The following is an 18,456-nucleotide window of genomic DNA, read 5'->3' as shown; positions in this document are numbered from 1 at the left end:
CCCCATGGACCATAAACTGCCAGGCTCCTCTGTCCCTGGGATTTTCCAGGCAAGAATACTGGAGTGGGCTGCCAGTCCCTCCTCCAGGAGATCTTCCAGACCCAGGGATCGAACCCACGTCTCCTGCATTGACAGGCAGGTTCTTTATTAGTGCCATCCAGAAAGCCCCAGGACAGGCGTTAGGCAGTGGAAAATGGGAAGTTCCTTTAGCTCAAATGGGAAAGATTCCCAAGTATTTGGTACTCTTTGAACTGAATGGAATTAGAACAGAGAGACAGCATCTTGTGAGATCCAGGTGTAGCATGAAATCACTAGATGCCAGCAGGCCAGGCCTTAGTTGTGGTATACCTAAGGCCAGAAGTGAGGAGCATGGCTGAGTGATCCATATGGACCTTTCTAGCTCAGCTATTCCAGGACCTTTACTGCAGGAGAGTAGCCTTTCCCACAGGAGAAAGGCAGCTGTGAAGGGGGCTCCAGTGAGCCCAGCCCCCTGGTGTTCACTGTCTGTTGTGTAATCCTCACGAGTATGAGCTGGATGTAGTGACTTCCATCTAAAGAAGAATATGGCAAAAGTGATAGGTTGTCACTGCTGAGATTAGATTATAGAAGACTATGGTTTCTGTGATGCTGAAGCTGAAACTCCAATACTTTGGCCACCTGATGCGAAGAACCCACTCATTGGAAAAGACCCTGATGCTGGGAAAGATTGAAGGTGGGAGGAGAAGGGGGCGACAGAGGATGAGATGGTTGGATGGCATTACCGACGAGATGGATATGAGTTTGAGAAAGCTCCGGGAGTTGGTGACGGACAGGGAAGCCTGGCGTGCTACAATTCATGGGGTCGCAAAGAGTCAGACACGACTGAGCGACTGAACTGAAATGAACTGATATTTCTGTTTGCACTCTGGTTCTTCTTGCTTACTCTCTCTGATGCAGCCAACTGCCATGCTGTGAGCTACTCTACCAAAAGGCCCATGTGGCAAGGAACTGGGAGTGGCCTCGGGTCAAAGCCAGTGAGAAGTGAATCCCACCAGCCGTCAAAAGTATGACCTTGGAAGTGGATCCTCCCCAGGTTAAGCCTTGGGATGACGACAGCCCAGCTGATACCTTGACTGCAGCCTTGTATGAGACCTTGAAGCAGATCCAGCTAGGCTGTACCTTGACTACTGACCCTTAGAAACTGTAGACAATGTTGTTTGCAGCCACCAAGTTTTGGAGTAATTTATTACACAGCAATTGATAAGGAATATACCACCAAGGGCCATGTGGGCTGAAGGGGAAAGCAGGAGACGGCTCAGCAGGCAGCCCGGCTGGGGCAGTGGTCTCCCCAAACATCAGCAGCAAGATACTGATGTGGCCCCAACAATAACTCATGGAGGGCACTTGTTTTCATTTATTCATTTAGGAATATACAAAAGTCTGACATGGTATAATGATCTCATCAAAAGAAAACAGAGTACACAGAGGACTACTTTTCCTCCCTGGCCCCCTCTCTCAGGAAAAGCACAAATATATGAGGTTTGGGCTCAGGGAACTTCTGTTCTGGTACCAGTCTACTGCTTAGGTCCCTCTGTAAACAGGAAAGGGGACCCCTTCCTCGCATCCACTACCGACAATGTGATTTAAACAAAGCGAGGCCACTGAGAAGTTTGTGATTTAGGCCAATGCAGGGTCTGCACTGGGTCCATGTCACCAGCCCCCTGAGGAAAACCAGTCACTCCAACCAGAATGTGATGGGGCCTGATAACCCAAGAGATGGTTCATCTGGACAGCTGTGTTCTCCAGCACAGGAACATTACCACCCTGATCCTCTCTTTGGAGACCAGTCCAGGCTCAGATTTCAGAGACTGGGGCCATAGGGGGTGGCTGAAAGGAGAATCGGGCTTGAATATTCCAGGTGCTTATCCTTGCGCTCTTCAACATGGGAACACCTGTTTCCTGAGTCTTCCCTTGGCAAGAGGGTTTAGTCCTGCAGTCAAGCATTGGGTAGCTGGGCATGGAGATGTTTGTATTAGAGGAGGCTTCTGCCCCTCATCCCTCAGGGCCAAAGGGCAAATAATCTATGGCCCGAGTCACTAATGACTGTCCTTCTTCCCCAGTTAACTAGGACTGAGTTTTCTCTGTAATTTGGGGAAGGAGAGAAGAGGGGTTGTGAAACCATAAAGGCCCAGATGTGGCAGCCCCCACCTGGAACAGGGCAAACTGGAAGTGAGAGAGCTTGAAATATTCCCTTTCTCCTCCTTAAAAAAGACCTAACATTGTAATGGTTTAACAAAATTATTATAATTTCTTTTAAATAACCCACAGACACCCATGACACTTCCAAATTTACAGAACAAAAAGCACTTGAGAACTTGGTAGAAAACGATTTGCAGCTGGTTCCTCCCAGAAGCTGGCCCCTGCAGACAGGCTCAGTTCACCTCCAGGACCTCGGTCTCCGGGAGGCCAAACTTGGTCTTATGCTGGTCGAAGAGCTTCACCAGGGCTTCCATGTACATGGCGTGGTACAGGTCGATGTCCTGCTGGGTCGGGTGCTCCAGCTTGGGGATGGTAATGGGCTCACCCACTGCAGGGAGGGGGCAGAGGCCTCTGGTAAGTCAGTGCCGTTTGCCCCAACCTCCCTGGGCATTCACCACGATGCTCTCGGTGGTGACCTTGTGTTACGAGCCAGTCACGTGCCAGGAATTGTGCTGGGAGTGCTCCATTTCAGGTTGTCCCTTTCACAGGTGAGAAGACTGGGGCCCAGGGTGATGGGAAGGGACCTGCCCAAGGCCACCTAGCCACTAAGCAGTAGGTGGGATCAAGTCCAGCTGCACTCACTGCTCACACTACTCAGTTGGGAGCTCCTGTGAGAGGTGTGGGATCCAGTAATGGCTTTGCTTTTGCCTGCTCTTGGCATGTCACTGCCTCTCTGAGCCTTAGTTTCCTCACTGATCACAGGGGGACCCTTCCTTACACGGCTTTGCTGAGGATTCTGTGCAATAATGCGATACGCTATGAGAAGTGTGGTAAGGGCAGGAGAAGGAGAAGGGGACAACTTTCACAAATCCGTGCATAATTTTATTTTTCTCATCCTCCTGCTTCCTCTCCATACCCAGCTCATCCTGAAGTCCTATCAATGCTATTCCTGAAATTTCTTCCAAGTTCATGCACTTTTCTTCCATCTCTGCTGTCATTCCCTCTGTCCAAGTCAATGGCTACTATAAAAGACTTTGGACTGCTCTTGTGGATTCCATTTTTGTCCCTTCCAACTCCTTTTTCTAGGGCTTCCCTGGTGGCTCAGCTGGTAAAGAATCTCCCTGTCAATGCAGGAGATGCAAGAGACTTGGGTTTGATCCCTGGGTCGGGAAGATGCCCTGGAGAAGGAAATAGCAACATACTGCAGTATTCTTGCCTGGAAGATTCCATGGACAGACGAGCCTGGTCGGCTACAGTCCATGGGGTCGCAGAGTCGGACAAGACTGAGCAAACAGGCCTTTTATAACTCCTTTTCTATTCAGGAGTCCCAAGGATCACTTTAAAATGCAAATCTCAGTCTCCCCTCCCCCAAATCCTCAAGCAATTTTCAATTCTTAAGGTGAAGAGCAAACTCCTTCACCCTGGGCACCAGATCCTGTCCTTCTCCAGCCACCCTGTGCATGGAAATGTTCCTGCTGCCTCACAGACATCAGACCTGGTATGATGTATAACAAGAGTCAAGAGTGAGTCTGGGTCATGGGATTTAAAATGCAGGAAGTAAAACTTCTGGCCCTGATAACAACTTTAAGTATTTATGTGAGCTTTGGCCCCTGAAGTCCATGGCTTATGGCCTCCATGCTCTTGTGTGAGTTCTAGATTGTGAACCATTAACAGACACACACAATCCTACAATAGATAATTCCTTGGAATCCTCTAAATTGTCTCATATAAAAGCAAAACAACATGGCTGGGGGCAAAGTGCAGCCAGTTTTTTGCTCCACTTCTCATAGACTTCTGCTCCAATCATATTGACTTCCTTCTGTCCCTCAAAAATCTATGCAGTTCTGCTGTGAAAACTTCATTTAGGCTGTTGTTTCTGACTCAAAGACTCTTTGTCTTCTTTTTTTCAGGATAATTCCTATTCGGCCAAGAGTGTAAGAGCCACTCCTCCCTGAGATCCACTAGGCCCATCCAGAGCACATTCTTCTCATACCCCGTCGGTCTTTACTGTAAGGGGATCTTCCCTGATAGACTCATGCTCTGCAAACACAGAACTGCTGAGTCCTGCTTTCTCATCCAGACAGCTTAGCTCATGGTAATGGAACTATCTCCCATCTCCCACCCACACCCATCATTGCTATCAGCACCCAAACAGGTCCACATCCTCATGGTTTACAGCATGGACATCAGAGCCAGGGGCCTGGATTTGAATCCTAACTCTGCCACTAAACTAGCTGTGGCACTCGAGTTTAGGGGAGCTTACCGACAGTGGTGATGGGCTTGGAGTAGGGCACCAGCCCCCAGGTGTCGGAGGAGAAGAGGCCTCGACCATGGAAGATGCATGGGGCGAAGCCAATGTACTTCTGGAACTTCTTCTGCACCCATCGACCCCAGGAGCCCTCCTCAAAGATCACCTGCTTGTACACCTCATTCTCCCCAAAGGAGTAGATGGGAACCAGGTCAGCTCTGGAAGAGAGAGGCCAGAGTCTGTCTTAGCCCAATCACTGGCTTCAGTCCCTCCTGGCAGCCCCAGAGGCCCCAGACACCAGCCAAACTGCCCTCCCTCAGCGGTGTGTACAAGAGTCACCTGGGGGACCCCAAACCACATGTCCCCTCAGGGCCAAATGAGAACAGACCCTCTGCCCCTGTTAGTGGGTGGGGATCATGTCAGGGTTTTACAACGTGGCCCTGACCAGGCCCCTTAGCCTCACTCAGTTTTCTCAAATGGAAAATGGGGGTGGCATTCCTGCAGCATTTTGCAGGACAATCCAACGGAGCGGTAGAAGTAAATGTGTTCTAATGAAATGTGCTGAACAGGTGGCTACAGACTGTGCCCCTGGTTTTCTAGAAAAGGTCACAGAAACTCAAGCTGCCCTGTTCCTCTCTGCCTGTCCTCAGGGTTACCACTCCAAGAAGCCTTCCTTGATATTTCCAGCCACACACCACTCTCCTTCCTGGCCTTTTGCTCTCCTAGCTGTGTGACAGGCTTTGGCATGGGGCACAGTCCTGCCTCTGGGCCTGGCGGGCCTCTCACCCCACCTGCCGGGGCCCAGGAGACTCAGGCTGCATTTTTGTCCACCCATCCGCCCTTGGCCTGAACCTCTGGTCTCCAACATCCCCTTCCCCACGGATGGTTAACTCCCTTCTCTGCCTTCCTAGAGTCTGGGTCCTGCCTCCAGGAGGCAAGGAGCTGCTGCCCTGGTCTGAGCAGAGCTGTGGCGGGGTGTGAGCATGCGTGTGCACACACATGTTCTGAGATGCACTCACCCATGGCGCAGGGCCAGTTTCACAAAGCCCTTGCGATTGCGCAGGGTGACCGCATTCTTGCCGGGCATGGAGCTCAGGGACTCAGCCGCACCCCCCACCACAATGATGATGGCATTGCCGCTCCCATTCTTTGAAAGCAAGTAGTCTATGGTGTCCCGGTTCACTGGGCAGATGCCTGGGGAGTGGAGAGGGGACACACAGTCAGGGATGGACTTCCTACCTTCTGCACATGGTCAAATATAGACAGAGCCCTGGATTTGGTTCCCAGGCCTAGCCCAGCCACTTAGAAGAACAGCCTCGCGTTAAGTAATTCTATTTTCTGAGCCTCAGCTTACTTATCTGTAAAATGGGGATGACACAGGGTTGTTTAGGGAATGCATTCATTTGGCAAACATTCCCTGAGGTCCTAACTCTGCTGAGCTGGTACCAGGAAACCCCAGTAAGTCAGGCTGGTGGGAATCAAGGTGGATAGAACATGAGAGTCCTGGACAATGATTAGATTGTGCAAAGGGCGGCACAGGGGCTGGGAATGCCCAGAAGGGGAGAGAGAAGGTTTCCTAGGGACACCATTATGCTAGTTGAATCCAGAAGATCATATGAACAGTTCTCTGGCTCAGCCCTGACACACCAGGCCGTGGCTGGCCACGTGTCACAGGACCAGGTGCTAGAGCACAGTGGGTTGGCTTCCTGGCCAATGGAGAGGCTCAGACAGGGGCATTCAGAGGTAGATTCTCACCTCCAGACATCAGGTACTCCCGCAGCACTGGCATCCGGAAGTTGCCGGCCAGCGTGGCCAGGTAGGGCCTTATGCCAGGGAACTTCTTGCTCACTCCTGTGGCCTCTGTGCTGAAGTTGCAGAAGGCACCCAGGCCCATGATGCCATGGGGATGGTACCCAAAGATGTAGTTCCTGCTGGTCAATAAGTTATGTGTCTTCACCAGCTGCAGGGAAGACCTTGGGTCAGAGCAAACTGGCCAGGAAGGGGTACCGGGGACACCCAGAGGTAAGGGAAGCACTGGGTGTGCCCTGCTCCCCGGAGCCTGGGTCTGAAGGACTGGAGTGACTCCCCCTAGACCTCAGACTCTCATCACTGGGGCCTCAGTGCTGGGGACTTGAAAGTCACCATTTGGACTTCGAGTCCCTGGAAGGGAGTAAGACACTTCCTCATTCCCCCTGTTTCTCCAGCCAAACACCAGGTCCTCTAAATTGCACTCTGCCAGCCTCCTGCATTCCCTCCCTCTGGGCCCAGCCCCTTCACCACAGCCAATGACTGCTCTAAAAGCCCAGTGAAATCTCTGTCACTCTTAGATAAAGAGGGAAGTCCAGCTCCCATCGGGGTAAAGTCCAAGTCCCTAACTTTGGCCAGAGAAGGGACAGAGCGTCTGGCCTGAACAGAAACTTCCTCCCAGGCAGCCAGACTCAGGTCAGGCTCCGATGCAGGAAGGACAAGGACAAGTCACAGCCCTGGTGCCAGCCACAGTGGGGGTGGGGAGCCTGAACAGAAACTTCCTCCCAGGCAGCCAGACTCAGGTCAGGCTCCGATGCAGGAAGGACAAGGACAAGTCACAGCCCTGGTGCCAGCCACAGTGGGGGTGGGGAGGTCAGCTGTCCAGCTGGGTAGCTGACCTGCGGTGCTATCAACAAAGCTGTCCTGGGATGGTCCCGAGGGTGATTGGCTTCCTCGGGGCCCACCCCCTGCCCTGGGGCTGGTGGCTTGGACAGTGGGGTGGGTGGTACAAAGTTTCCCTAATCCCTGAGCATAAGAGACACCCACCCGGCACTACCCAGTGGGGTGGAAGGTGCTGAGAGGGATGGAGAGGATGGGCATTTTGTTCAGAAAACATCACTTTTTTCCCAACTAGAAAAATAATAAATAATCAGAGAATTTTAAAAACACAGGAAAGTCAGAAGAAAATCAAAAGCACCTGTCATACCTCCCTCTCCAGAAAAACCACTCTGACGTGTTCAGTTTTTTTTCTACTCAGATACACATGTTCTTTTTTAAAAATCCCCACACTGAGGTCATATGGTTGATATGACTTTTATAGAACTACCTCCCAAGCATATCAAAGCTATTTTTTTCTTATCAGAATCCCTCAGTACCATGTCTTCTCACAGCTATGCTACATGAATAGGATTGTTATCAAACCCAGACTGATAAAAAGCTTTGAAAAGCTTCTAAAATTTCCCTCAGAAATAATGTTTCCACAGATACCTTATTTTTGTCTTCATGTCTGTTTGCATTCTTAAGACAAACTTCTAGAAATACAGCTCCCGGGTCAGAGGGGATGACCACTTTGATCTGGTGGGCTGCCCTGCCTCCGGAGACATGGTGCTGGTGACATTCCTACCAGCAGTGCTTCAGGGTTCCCCCTGCCCAGGGCTGGGGCCAACTGGAAGCAGAGTCCCTGGCTACCAGCAGAAGAGCAAGGGCCGGGGTTTCTATGACTCTGGATTTGGAAACTGCCTGGCTGAGGGAAGGACCTCGTGCTCAGCTTGAGGGGGTGGGGTGCTGGTGACTGGTCTCCAGGAAACTGAAATCTGAATCTGCAGGTGATGGAGGCCAGAAGGGGATGGGAGTGAAGGTAGCTGGCACACCTCCCAGCTCTGTAACTACCAGGACATGTAAGCGTGACCCAGACCCCCTGTGCTGTGTGCCTGGATGCTCGGGACATTTGTATTCTTTCTTCCTTCTTTGCCTTTGTCGAGCAGATTAAAACTGCTCAAAACCCCAAGTGATCTCCAGCTGCCCACCACATAAAAGGGGAGCAGCAGCAGCTGCATCCATGGCTAGTGGGGATGCAGCTTGACATGAGCTCCGCGAGGTGGTGGTTCTGGGGTTTTGCCCCTGAGAGCAGCTGCACCCACCACTTCAGCTTTTGGGAAAGCCAGAATGAAAAGGCACCTTGAGCCAGTCTCACAGAAGAGGAAGGCATGGAGGAGAGAGCTGAGGCGGCCCGCACTGGGATGGCAACCTGCTCCTGAGCTGAGGTGAGGGCCAGGCCCAGGAACCAGCTGGACAGTGTGGGCTGGAAGAGCCCTGATCTGGGCCATTCCTTCATTTATGAGGTAGAGATTGAGGCCGAGAGAAAGGAGTTGCTGCTTGCCGGCGGATTCTTCCCTACCTCTAGACTTGGCCACCCAGCTGTGCTTTCCCTGGTCCTGAGATACAGATGGGCCACTTGGCGGAACCCTAGCTGGTCCCTTAAATCATTTCCTCCCTGCACCCCAAGCCTCTATCTGGTTAAATGAGGTGTCCTGCAGCATAGGGCAGATTCTTTGTCCCTGATGCAGCACCGAGAAAAGTGCAGGCATCTGATATGGCTTTGATCTGACTTCATGCCACACTCCTACCCCGGGGTGGACAGAGTGTCCACTCAAGAGGGAGGAGGAAGGGCACTGCTGATGAAGGCTCTGTTGACACACCTGATCTTGTGTCCCCTGACTGTTTCTAATGACAAAGTCTCAGCCCAAGGTGCTGGCCAGGCCAGGCCTGCTGGCCAACACAAGCCTACAACACGTTCCTAGCAAGTCACCTCTCACACCCTGTCCCCCTGGCAGCCAAGGTGGTCAGACAGCTTTGTCCCAGCCTGGCACCTTATAGAGGAGGAAACTCAGAATCAGAGAGGAGCAGAGACTCGCCTAAGCTCACACAGTGGGGCACTGGGGCAGAGGAATGAAGGAATGAGAACAGGGGCCCTGAGGCAGACACTGCCTTGGTTTCTATACCAGCCTTGCACCTTGGGACAATTCCTTCTCTCTGGGCCTCAGTAGGTCCATCTGTGAAATCAGGCAGATGGACAGATAAGTGACTGTAAGCTCAGAGAGTCTTTCCTGGTCTCTTCTCCAAAGATCCTGCCCATCACCACTGGGAGAGGTCGTGACCTGGGCACGGCCCACGCCTCTTCCAGGTAGCCGGTGGTCCTGGTGGTTGCGGTGAACACATAAGCCCCACCTCTGCTGGGAGAAAGGATGCTCTCTGGGCCAGCTGAGCAGCTCTGGTGGCAAAGACCTTCAACAACAAGGGAATGGGGAGGTATAGGTAGGTGGGCACAGATAGAGATCATTCCCCAACCATTGGCAAGAGGCCAGGAAAAGGGTGTGGAACAGAAGGGTCATACACGACTCCATCAAACGTGGCATCAGTTCACAAAGGCCAAACCTTCCTGCACAGAAGAGAAGCCTGAGGTCCCGAGGGTCAGGGACTCTGCCAAGACCACCACCAAGCAAGAGCAGAGCCCAGGATGAGGCATGAGGCCTCAGGCTCAGCTTGGCTTTGGTTCTGGCAGGACCTAGGGACCCTCCCAGGACCAGCTCACCTGGGTCATGTGGATCCAACTCCCAGATGACTTGTTGGAACAGAGGTGAGACAAGGGACATGGGTTTTGTTTTGGTTCTTCAGGGAGGGTAGAGATCAGTGGGAAAGGGTACCTGTCTGTCCCAGCTTGGACCAACAGTCATCAGGTCATCCTGTTCCAGATGGAGGGAGCTATCAGCCTTGAGGAGGTTTCCTGGGGGGCAGGCTACTCTGGGGCCCCCAAGGAAAGAGCCCCAGAAGAGAGAAAGAGTCCATAATCCCTCACAACGAACCATAATTTACCACTTTTCTAGCATGTGAAGAGCTCCATTTTACAGACAGGGAAAATGAGGCTTGGTGGGCTTGAGAAAGCATGCTCATGGTCCCATGCGCAGAAAGTGACAAAGTCCAGCAGGATCCACTAGAAGGGCAAGGGCAGGGACCAGGCACACTCTTCTGCATCCCCATGTCCAGCAGAGCCCAGCAGTGCACAGGGAATAGAGTACCCTAATAGCGTGGCCAGTGAATAGAGTGACAGGGCAGGACCTCAACCTGGATCTCCAACAGCAAAGCAGAGGGAGGGAGACCCATGAAGTGAGGCTCAATCCAGCGGGGCAAACCTGGATTGCATCTCTCCCAGAGAAAGAGGCAGTAGGAATTCAGTGGGAAAGACTGTGGGGCCCGGATTCTAATACTAGCCCTGGCACGGAGTCACTGCGCAACTTGGACCAGTCCTTGCCCCTCTTTGGGACTCAGTTTTCTCACCTCCAAAATGAGGGGGGTTGGGTCCTACGAGGCAACATCCTCCTAGCAACAACAGCCTTGGTTTCTTTGCAGCCAGAGAGACAGGGTCAAGAAAAGGGAGGAGTAGAAATCTTGACTCCAAAGGTCCTGGGGAAACCGGGCTCAGGCTGGGATGGGCAGAGGGAGCCAGCCCAGGGTGCCGTCCCTACAATACTGAGTGCAGCAGGAAATGCAGGGTTACCTGGCCACCTCCCCCAGGCAGCAGGCCAGGATGTCTCAATCGTTGACTCACAACAGCAAACATCCACGACCCTGTGTCATGGACACTTCCACATTCACACATGCTTTCTTCACTCTTCAGACCCCACTGATGTCTGCTCGGTTACCGCAGCACCAAGAGTGTGCCAGGGCTGGGGTGCCAAGTGAGCTGCCTAGACAGGTCTCTCCCCTGCAGGGAAAACCTTCGGGATTCTGCCAGAGTTCTCTACCATCCACCAGCATCACCCACGTGCACCTGGCCTTACCAACCTGGCTTGCAGACCACCAGCAGGGCGCCTGACAGAATGGCACTGAAAGTCAAGACCAAGCCACTTTTGATCTCGTCAGGACCTTGAGTTTGGCCCCAGAGGAGACAGGTGCTCAGAAGACTAGTGTGGGAGACCCGGGGCAGCCAGTGGCACAGGAGGAAGGAAACCCAGAGGTCAGCTTGGTCTAAACTGGCTGCCTGTGGGGAGACGGCACCCCAGCCTCACCCAGGGTCAGACTGGGCTGCTTCTCCTGCCTCTGTCCTCCAAGCCTGAGGGAAGCTTGAGGATCTGCCCAAGCGTATCTCCCAGAGCTCTGCTGCACAGCGGGGTAGTGTGCTGTGGTGGGAAGTGTCCAGACTTGAAGCAAGACAACAGCTGGAGTCTTGGCTCAGTTCCCTGTTAGCCTCATTCAGCTGTGTAGCTCTCTGACCTTCAGTTTCCTCTTCTGCAAAAATGGGATAAAATGAATACCCGCCACACAGGGTTATTATAACCCGCTGCGAGGGTTAAAGGAGACTCCTTGGGGAAAGGCACTGGCCCTGACAAGTCCCAGGAAATAGAAGTCCTCCCTCCCCCTCCACCTTCTCCCCCATCCTCCACATCCCAGGCTTCTTTCTCAAGGTCAGGTGCCTGCGCTCTCAGGATTTTCCCTGCCCCTTCAGTGCTGCTTCTCTTCAGGATGGGGTTCTAGGAGCAGCACCTTCAGAAGCCTTTCCCAAGCACTTCAGCAGTGAGGTTCTCACTCTTCATTCACTGCACACCAAATTTTCTGGCCCCTTATTCCCATAACCAGGACCCCTGGTGACCCACCCACGACTGGCTGAGAGGTGAAATTTCTGTAAGAGCTTCAGAAGGAAAGAAAGCCCCTCACACCTATTGCTAACCTTGGTTGAGACCAGATAAACTTGGACTACCTTAGTATTGCTCTTGATAAATCACTTCCTTTTTTATATTTTTTGGCTCTGTCATGCAGTTGGCACGATCTTAGCTCGCCGACCAGCGAATGAACTGGGGCACAACAGTGAAAGTGCTGAGTCCTAACCACTGGACCACCAGGGAATTCCCAGTCACTTCCATTTTAAGTTATGACTTTAATGTTCACTGAAAGCAGACAAGCAATGGCCATAATATCTGCTATTATTTCTGCTCCTTACATCACCCAGGATCTCAGTACCTGAAACAGCTGTTAGATCCAAATGCTAGAAGAAGTCTTGTTTACCCAAGGAACAAAGAAGCTTCTTTCTGAAAATGAGGATCAATAACTAGCATGCTTCCCTTTTTACCTTGGCTGCCAGGAAGCTCAGAGGTGACCATGAAGTTCAATCACTGCAACTCTGTTGACACTTATGGATGAATTACTAGTATGTTTTCCTCTAAGTCTTGATTTGTCTTTTTACCTGGTATAGAATTATATGTATGTATCCTAAATTGCCTCAAATCCTACATAAAGTGGGGTAGAATATCGACAGATGCTCATAGTGGGAGATGTCACATAGTTCAGCCCTGCATACATGGTCGCTGTGGATGGGTAAGTTAAGGCTTGACTTCAGATTTCCCATCCACTCCCACCCTCCCAAGATAACACCTGCAAGTTTTTACCTGAATGGGAAAGTAGTCTCGAAAGTAGCGCCACACAGCCCAGTTTCGGACCCACTGTGACCTCCTGCCACCTTCCATGGAACAAAACATAGTGTTGAGAAGGAGTAGGAGGTGGGGGAGGGTGACATTCAGGAAGAGCCAGTGTGAACCCCTGACCTAGGTGACCAGCACCCTAGGCAGCATCCTCCCCTCAAGCCCCTTTCCATGTTCATTCCCTCACGTTACGGACACCCGGGACTGATGTAAGCTCCAGTGGGAAGCATGATGGTGACCTTAGAGACTCCCCTGCCTTCAGAACCATGCCGAGGCTTAGTCCAACACTATTCACATAGTGGGTGCTAACTAAAGAAGGGGCAGTAGCCATGACAAGGAACTTCAGCTTGTGCAGGAGGGAGTGTCCCGAGGGCGAGGGAGTCAGGCAGGGTGACCTGCGCTCCTACCTTTCTTGGGTGTGTTCCAGTCAAACACCAGCCAGGTGAAGTAGAGCACCGCGATGAGCCAGCAATCGGTGCAGAATGTGTACACGAGGATGACGCTGCAGGTCACTCCTGGGGGAAGGCAGATGGTCCCAGATCAGGCCTGTGCTCCCAGCACGGGCTTTAGTACCCTATGGACAAGGGTCACTGGTGACTGAGCGTTTACTGTGGCCCTAAGCTAGGCACAGCCGCGGCCCTGGGCAGAGGGCCATGGGGAGGGTGGGGTGGGGAGGGGGGTGAAGATGTTCCTGAGAGGAGCAGGCTCACAGGGACACGAGCCTCATCTTCTAGATTCTGATGGGCTGTCCTAGCATCAGGAGGCATGTGGGCTCCAGGTTGTCTGGGCAGCAGCACCATAGGTGATGGACATTAACTTAGAGCCTTAGAGTTGTCCTTTCTGCCCCTCCTTGCGTGTTTTCCCCACCTGAGTGCCCACCAGAGTAGCTGTGGATGAGGGGAGGGACCTGCCAAGTGCCTCTGTATCTCAGGACTTGGGCTGATTTACTGTCTTGAGTGTGAGGCAGGGTGACTTTTACCCCATTCTAGAGATGAGAACACTGAGGCTCTAGGGGGAGGGAACTAGTCCAAGGTCACCTGCCAGGACGGAGGCAGAGCCAGGACTCAAACTCAAGTCTGACTATTAAGTCCAAAATCTGTACCAGACTTTAGGAATTTACCCCAAACTAGAAGGCCCAGACTGCCACTGGAGGGACCCAAGAGAGTGGGATTCCCGCCCCAGGAGGCGGGCTGGCCCCCTTCCCACATAACTGAGCACCAGGCAGTCCCCGGCCAAAGCCCAGAGCCCATCAGCCTCTCTCTCGAAATCCCCAGCAGCACACTGGAAGACTGCTGGGGCCAGCTTCCAGTGGTCCCTTTATTCTGGGCCTGCTGGCCATTAGACTGAATAACCTGGCACAGAAAGCCCTCATCAGGGCTTCCATTTTTCCAATTTTACCAAGGCGTCAAAGCAAAGCTCAGATCTCATCTCCAACCTCATACCATCCTCCTACATGGATCTCTCACCTCTGAATTCTCTACATTGGGGGTGGGGCACATCTTTGCCCCTGTCACTTAGCACAGGGCCAGGGGCATCAGGTACTCATGCTTGGGAGAAGGATGGTCTCTGGCCAACATCCCCTCCACTGCTGGAAGGGAGCCAACCCCTGTTGCAGGCCCCCCTCTGCTGGGCACTGCACTGGTCACGGGCGCCAGGTTTTGGATTCCATGCTCTCGTCTTCCCACCATGCTCAGTCCCCTCCGGTTTCTCAGGGAGAGGGGAGGGCCAGACACACACTCCATGAGCCTAAGGGCAGGAAAATGGTGATCCCTTGTCACCCGCAACCCAGTCCTGTTCTAAGCTCCTGAGCTAGCCTCTTGCCAAGGGAGCTAAAAGTGGTACAACTATCTTGGGACCGGCAGTGAACATAAAGTGGCCAGGTGTCCAGGTTTTCAGACCACCTTAGGAGTGTGACGTCATAGATGGGGAAGATGAGTCTCTAAGGAAGTATCTGGAGCCAACAAAACCCTGTTAAAGGCCAGCTGAGAAGTACTTGAGGCAGCTTGGTGAATGGCGATGTTTAAGTTAGGGCCACTTACACAGTCACTCACCTTGTTGAGTGGTTTGCCCCTGGTCCCCTTTCTTAGGCCTAGAAAAAAGGTCACAAGCCCCCTAGACTCCACAGGTATCCAAGTGCCTTCAGAGGCTAGATAGAGGCTCCAGGTGGGCCTGGGCAGGGTTGCGAGATTCAGGTTAGGATCTGAGCAGCCTGGAAACCTAGCTGCTGTCAAAGCCCTAACTCTGCTGAGGGGCACCAGGACCAGAGCAGGTGGAGCCCTAGGCTGTACTGCCTAAATGTCTGGGCTCTCTGGGAAGCTGGAAGTCCCTGTCCACTGTCCTTAATCTGGTGCTGAGGCAGCCTGGGAGGAGGAAAAGAGAACAGATGGAGAGTCCGGAGACTGCATTCTAGTTCCGGACTTTCTCAGCTGGAGGACCCTGCTCCCTCTAAGCCCTGTGTGTCCACAGCCGTCTTATAGGTATCTGCCTCCCCCAGCAGACTCCTTCCATCAGAAGGCTCTTCAGTCCCTGGGCTCCCTGGGAGCTGGAACTAGGTGAGATGAACTTCTCCAGCCACAGCAACCAACACGGGAAAGGTTTATTGAGCAAAAATGAGTTAAACCCATCATACAAGTTGCCTTTCTCAGAGACTAAGCCCAGTCCTCTGAATACCGGGCTCCCTGGTCCATTCTTGTAGGGCAAGGGACTGCAGCAGGAACCACCCACCCCCTACTCCCCTCATGTCCAGGAGATGTAAACAATTTTTGGCTCCATATGCAGAAGGTTCAGGACCCACCTTTACAATCACCCCTCCCCACAGAACATAGTCAAGCTTGTGATTCAAACTGCTCCTCAAAGCCTGTGAGCAGGCAGCCTATGGCTGCCCAATGCAGGGAGGCAGCAGTCAGGCCCATGAAGAGCATGGACACGCTCTTCCATGAAACTGGGGCCCTGCTGGCTCACTGGCCATGGCCCATCCTTGAATCTCCATTTCCAACAGGGTGTTGGGAAGATTACATGAGATAATGTAGGAAGACAACTTAAGTGTCCAATTTGGAGATCCATGGACTTGGATGGGGGGAAAAAATCTTAATGTTCCTTCATCTCTTATAGAAATGCAATGTTTCCTTCATTTATGAATGTACCAGACTGCAGTAGTATTAGCAGACCCTGTTGGCAGTGACACTCATAGAAAACATCCATATCACATGTATGGTAACTGGGGATATCTTGAAAAATAATTTATTCTCATCACTAAAGAATTATAGTAATCTTTATGCCTGCTGCTAGATCTTTTTATTTAACACAGTAACAAAAAAATAATGTGTCACTATATGTGGAATCTGATTTAATACTTGTGTATCTATATTGTAATACCATTGGCTTCCTTTGAAATCCAATGTGTTTTGTATTATGCATTTAAAAACTCGGAATGAATAAGGTTTAGAGCCTTAACCAGAATACAAGGGGGACCCGTGGCACAGGAATGGTGGCTCAGAGTCACTCCATTGTTCCAGAGGGAGGCTGATGGGGCCACAGCATCCTCTGCAATGCCAGGTGAGCCTCTGCCAGCAGATGTGGGTGGCAGTGGGAGGGAGTGGCTGGGGCTGCTCAGGGCAATAATTAGCAGCAGCTCGGCAGACCTGCCCGTCCATGCAGGCTTGGCTCCCGCCTACACAAGGGTTTTGGGAAGATGCTGGGCTGGTTTCTGGGCCGTGGTTAGACTTGATCAATTATTAACCTACAGCTCGAGGCAGCCCCTGCCACATGCTACAGGAGTCTGGGGTTCTTTCTATAAGCTGCTCAGCATCTCATCAGCCAAGCTCTGACCCACTAAGACAGTAAGACAGTGGTGGCTTCTGGGTGCAGATGATGGTGAAGGGAGCTGGTACAGCAGACTGGGCGGGGGCCTAGAGGCTGGAGTCCATGGGGTCTTGCTCTGGTCCTGTCACTTCCTTCTTATGTGATTCTGGGCAAGGCTCTGCCCTCGCTGGGTGCATGATTCTTATCTGAGAACAGAGGGGTGCTCTCTGCTCCAGGATTCTAAAAATTGCCCAGGCAGGCTAAGTTGGAAGTTTGAGCCCTGAGGGAGCCAGTTTAATCTGCTCTGTTCCCTAGACCACTGTTCCTTTATCTTGTTAAGGCCCATTGTTACTGTTGTTCAGTCGCTAAGTTGGGTCTGACTCTGTGACCCTGTGGACTGTAGCACACCAGGTTCCTCTGTCCTCCACTATCTCTTGGAGTTTGCTCAAATTCATGTCCATTGAATCAGTGATGCTATCTAACCTATCTAACCTTGGACCATAAAAAAGGCTGAATGCCGAAGAACTGGTGCTTCTGAATTGTGGTGCTGGAGAAGACTCTCTTGAGGGTCCCTTGGAATGCAAGAAGATCAAATCAGTCAATCCTAAAGGAAATCAGCTCTGAATAGTCATTGGAAAGACTGATGCTGAAGCTCCAATACTTTAAGGCCACCTGATTCAAAGAGCTGACTCACTGGAAAAGACCTGATGCTGGGAAAGACTGAAGGCAAAAAGAGAAGAGGGCAGCAGAGGATGCGACAGCATCAGCGGCTCAATGGACATGAATTTGAGCAAACTCCAGGAGATAGTGGTCCATACGCCTCCGTAAAAATCTGAGGACAGCAACTGCCCTTCATCCAGAAAAATGTGAATATACTCTCACATGTAATTTTGTACCTAGTTTTAGGGGCTCATAGCCCCCCAAAGCCCACTCTTGGGCCTTAAGGTGAAGACTAGCCATTTCAGACTAGGCACGCTGATTTCGAGCTCCCTGGTGAGCACTCCAGGCTTCTGTTTAATTTTTAACTCTGCCACTTAATGAGCTTCACCATCTCTGAGTGTCATTGAGCCTCTATGAGTCTCCATTTTCTCACCTATGAAGTGGAAAGTCGAGGAAAGTGCCTGGTCCACTGTGTGTGTGTGCACACATGCACGTGTGTGTGTGAATGTGCACACACTCAGTCATGTCTGACTCTTTGCAACCCCTTGGACTGTAGCCTGAGAGTCTCCTCTGTCCTTGGGATTTTTCAGGAAAGAATATTGGAGTGGGTTGCTATTTCCTTCTCCAAGGGATCTTCCTGACCCAAGGACTGAGCTCACATCTACTGAAGGGGCTCAATAACTAGCACCCCCATTCCATCCCTCTGCCCTGCCAAGGGAGGGAGGGGCAGTTGCTGCCCTGGAAACGTGGTCTCAGAGGCCCCCAAGCCTCCTGGGAGGACGGCTCAGCACTGACATGATAACTCCTGATAATCCCCATCGACCTGAACAACCCCGAAGAGTGGGCCACCCAGAGGGACTCATTCAGGCACTGGAATGTACTCTGTGAGGCTCAGCAGCATGTTGGGGAAGCCACTTATTACACTGGGGACACCTGACCCTGGGGAAGAGGCGAGACTGCTTGGGGAGCAGGGCCTGGCTCAGACAGGGGCCCTTCCTCCTCCTGGACAACCCATGGTGCCCTGACCCTGGTCTGGATGGCAACCCAGGGGACAGGGGCACCAACCTGGACCTGCAGAAGAAGCAACTCAAGCACTAACGTGGGCAGTGTCAAGATAGGAAAGGAGACGCTTTGAGCGGGCTGCGGAAGCAGCTGGGGGAGGTGTTCAACAGAGGGTGGGTGAGGGTGGGGTGGGGGAGCTTGGAGGGTATGTCCCACTAGCAGCTCCCGTAGGTTGGGGACCACCCCCCACCGGCCCAGGCCCTGTATGGCTTGTGTGGCAGCCTTTTCCTCATATCCAAAGTGAGTAAACTGATTTTTAAGGGGTTCAAGGAACCTGTGTAAAGTCAC

The 18,456-nt window shown here is 52.1% G+C and overlaps 1 protein-coding gene across 1 annotated transcript in view; it reads right to left on the bottom strand.

Annotated features, from left to right (window-relative positions):
* Nucleotides 1-1,195: 1,195 nt before the first annotated feature.
* Nucleotides 1,196-18,456, bottom strand: part of DGAT2 (diacylglycerol O-acyltransferase 2) — a 32,160-nt gene continuing 14,899 nt past the window's right edge. The window contains exons 3-8 of the mRNA XM_043481268.1: nt 13,053-13,160; nt 12,613-12,683; nt 6,182-6,386; nt 5,446-5,620; nt 4,442-4,644; nt 1,196-2,566 (exon numbers count right to left, since the gene is read on the bottom strand). Coding sequence (XP_043337203.1) covers nt 2,412-2,566; nt 4,442-4,644; nt 5,446-5,620; nt 6,182-6,386; nt 12,613-12,683; nt 13,053-13,160 — 917 coding nt within the window. The 3' untranslated portion in view covers nt 1,196-2,411. The remainder of the gene's footprint in view (nt 2,567-4,441; nt 4,645-5,445; nt 5,621-6,181; nt 6,387-12,612; nt 12,684-13,052; nt 13,161-18,456) is intronic.

Source organism: Cervus canadensis, chromosome 11, assembly GCF_019320065.1.
Source record: "Cervus canadensis isolate Bull #8, Minnesota chromosome 11, ASM1932006v1, whole genome shotgun sequence".
NCBI classification, from domain to species: domain Eukaryota; kingdom Metazoa; phylum Chordata; class Mammalia; order Artiodactyla; family Cervidae; genus Cervus; species Cervus canadensis.
The sequence above is the reverse complement of the archived record's forward strand: the minus strand, read 5'-3'. Positions and strand labels throughout refer to the sequence as shown.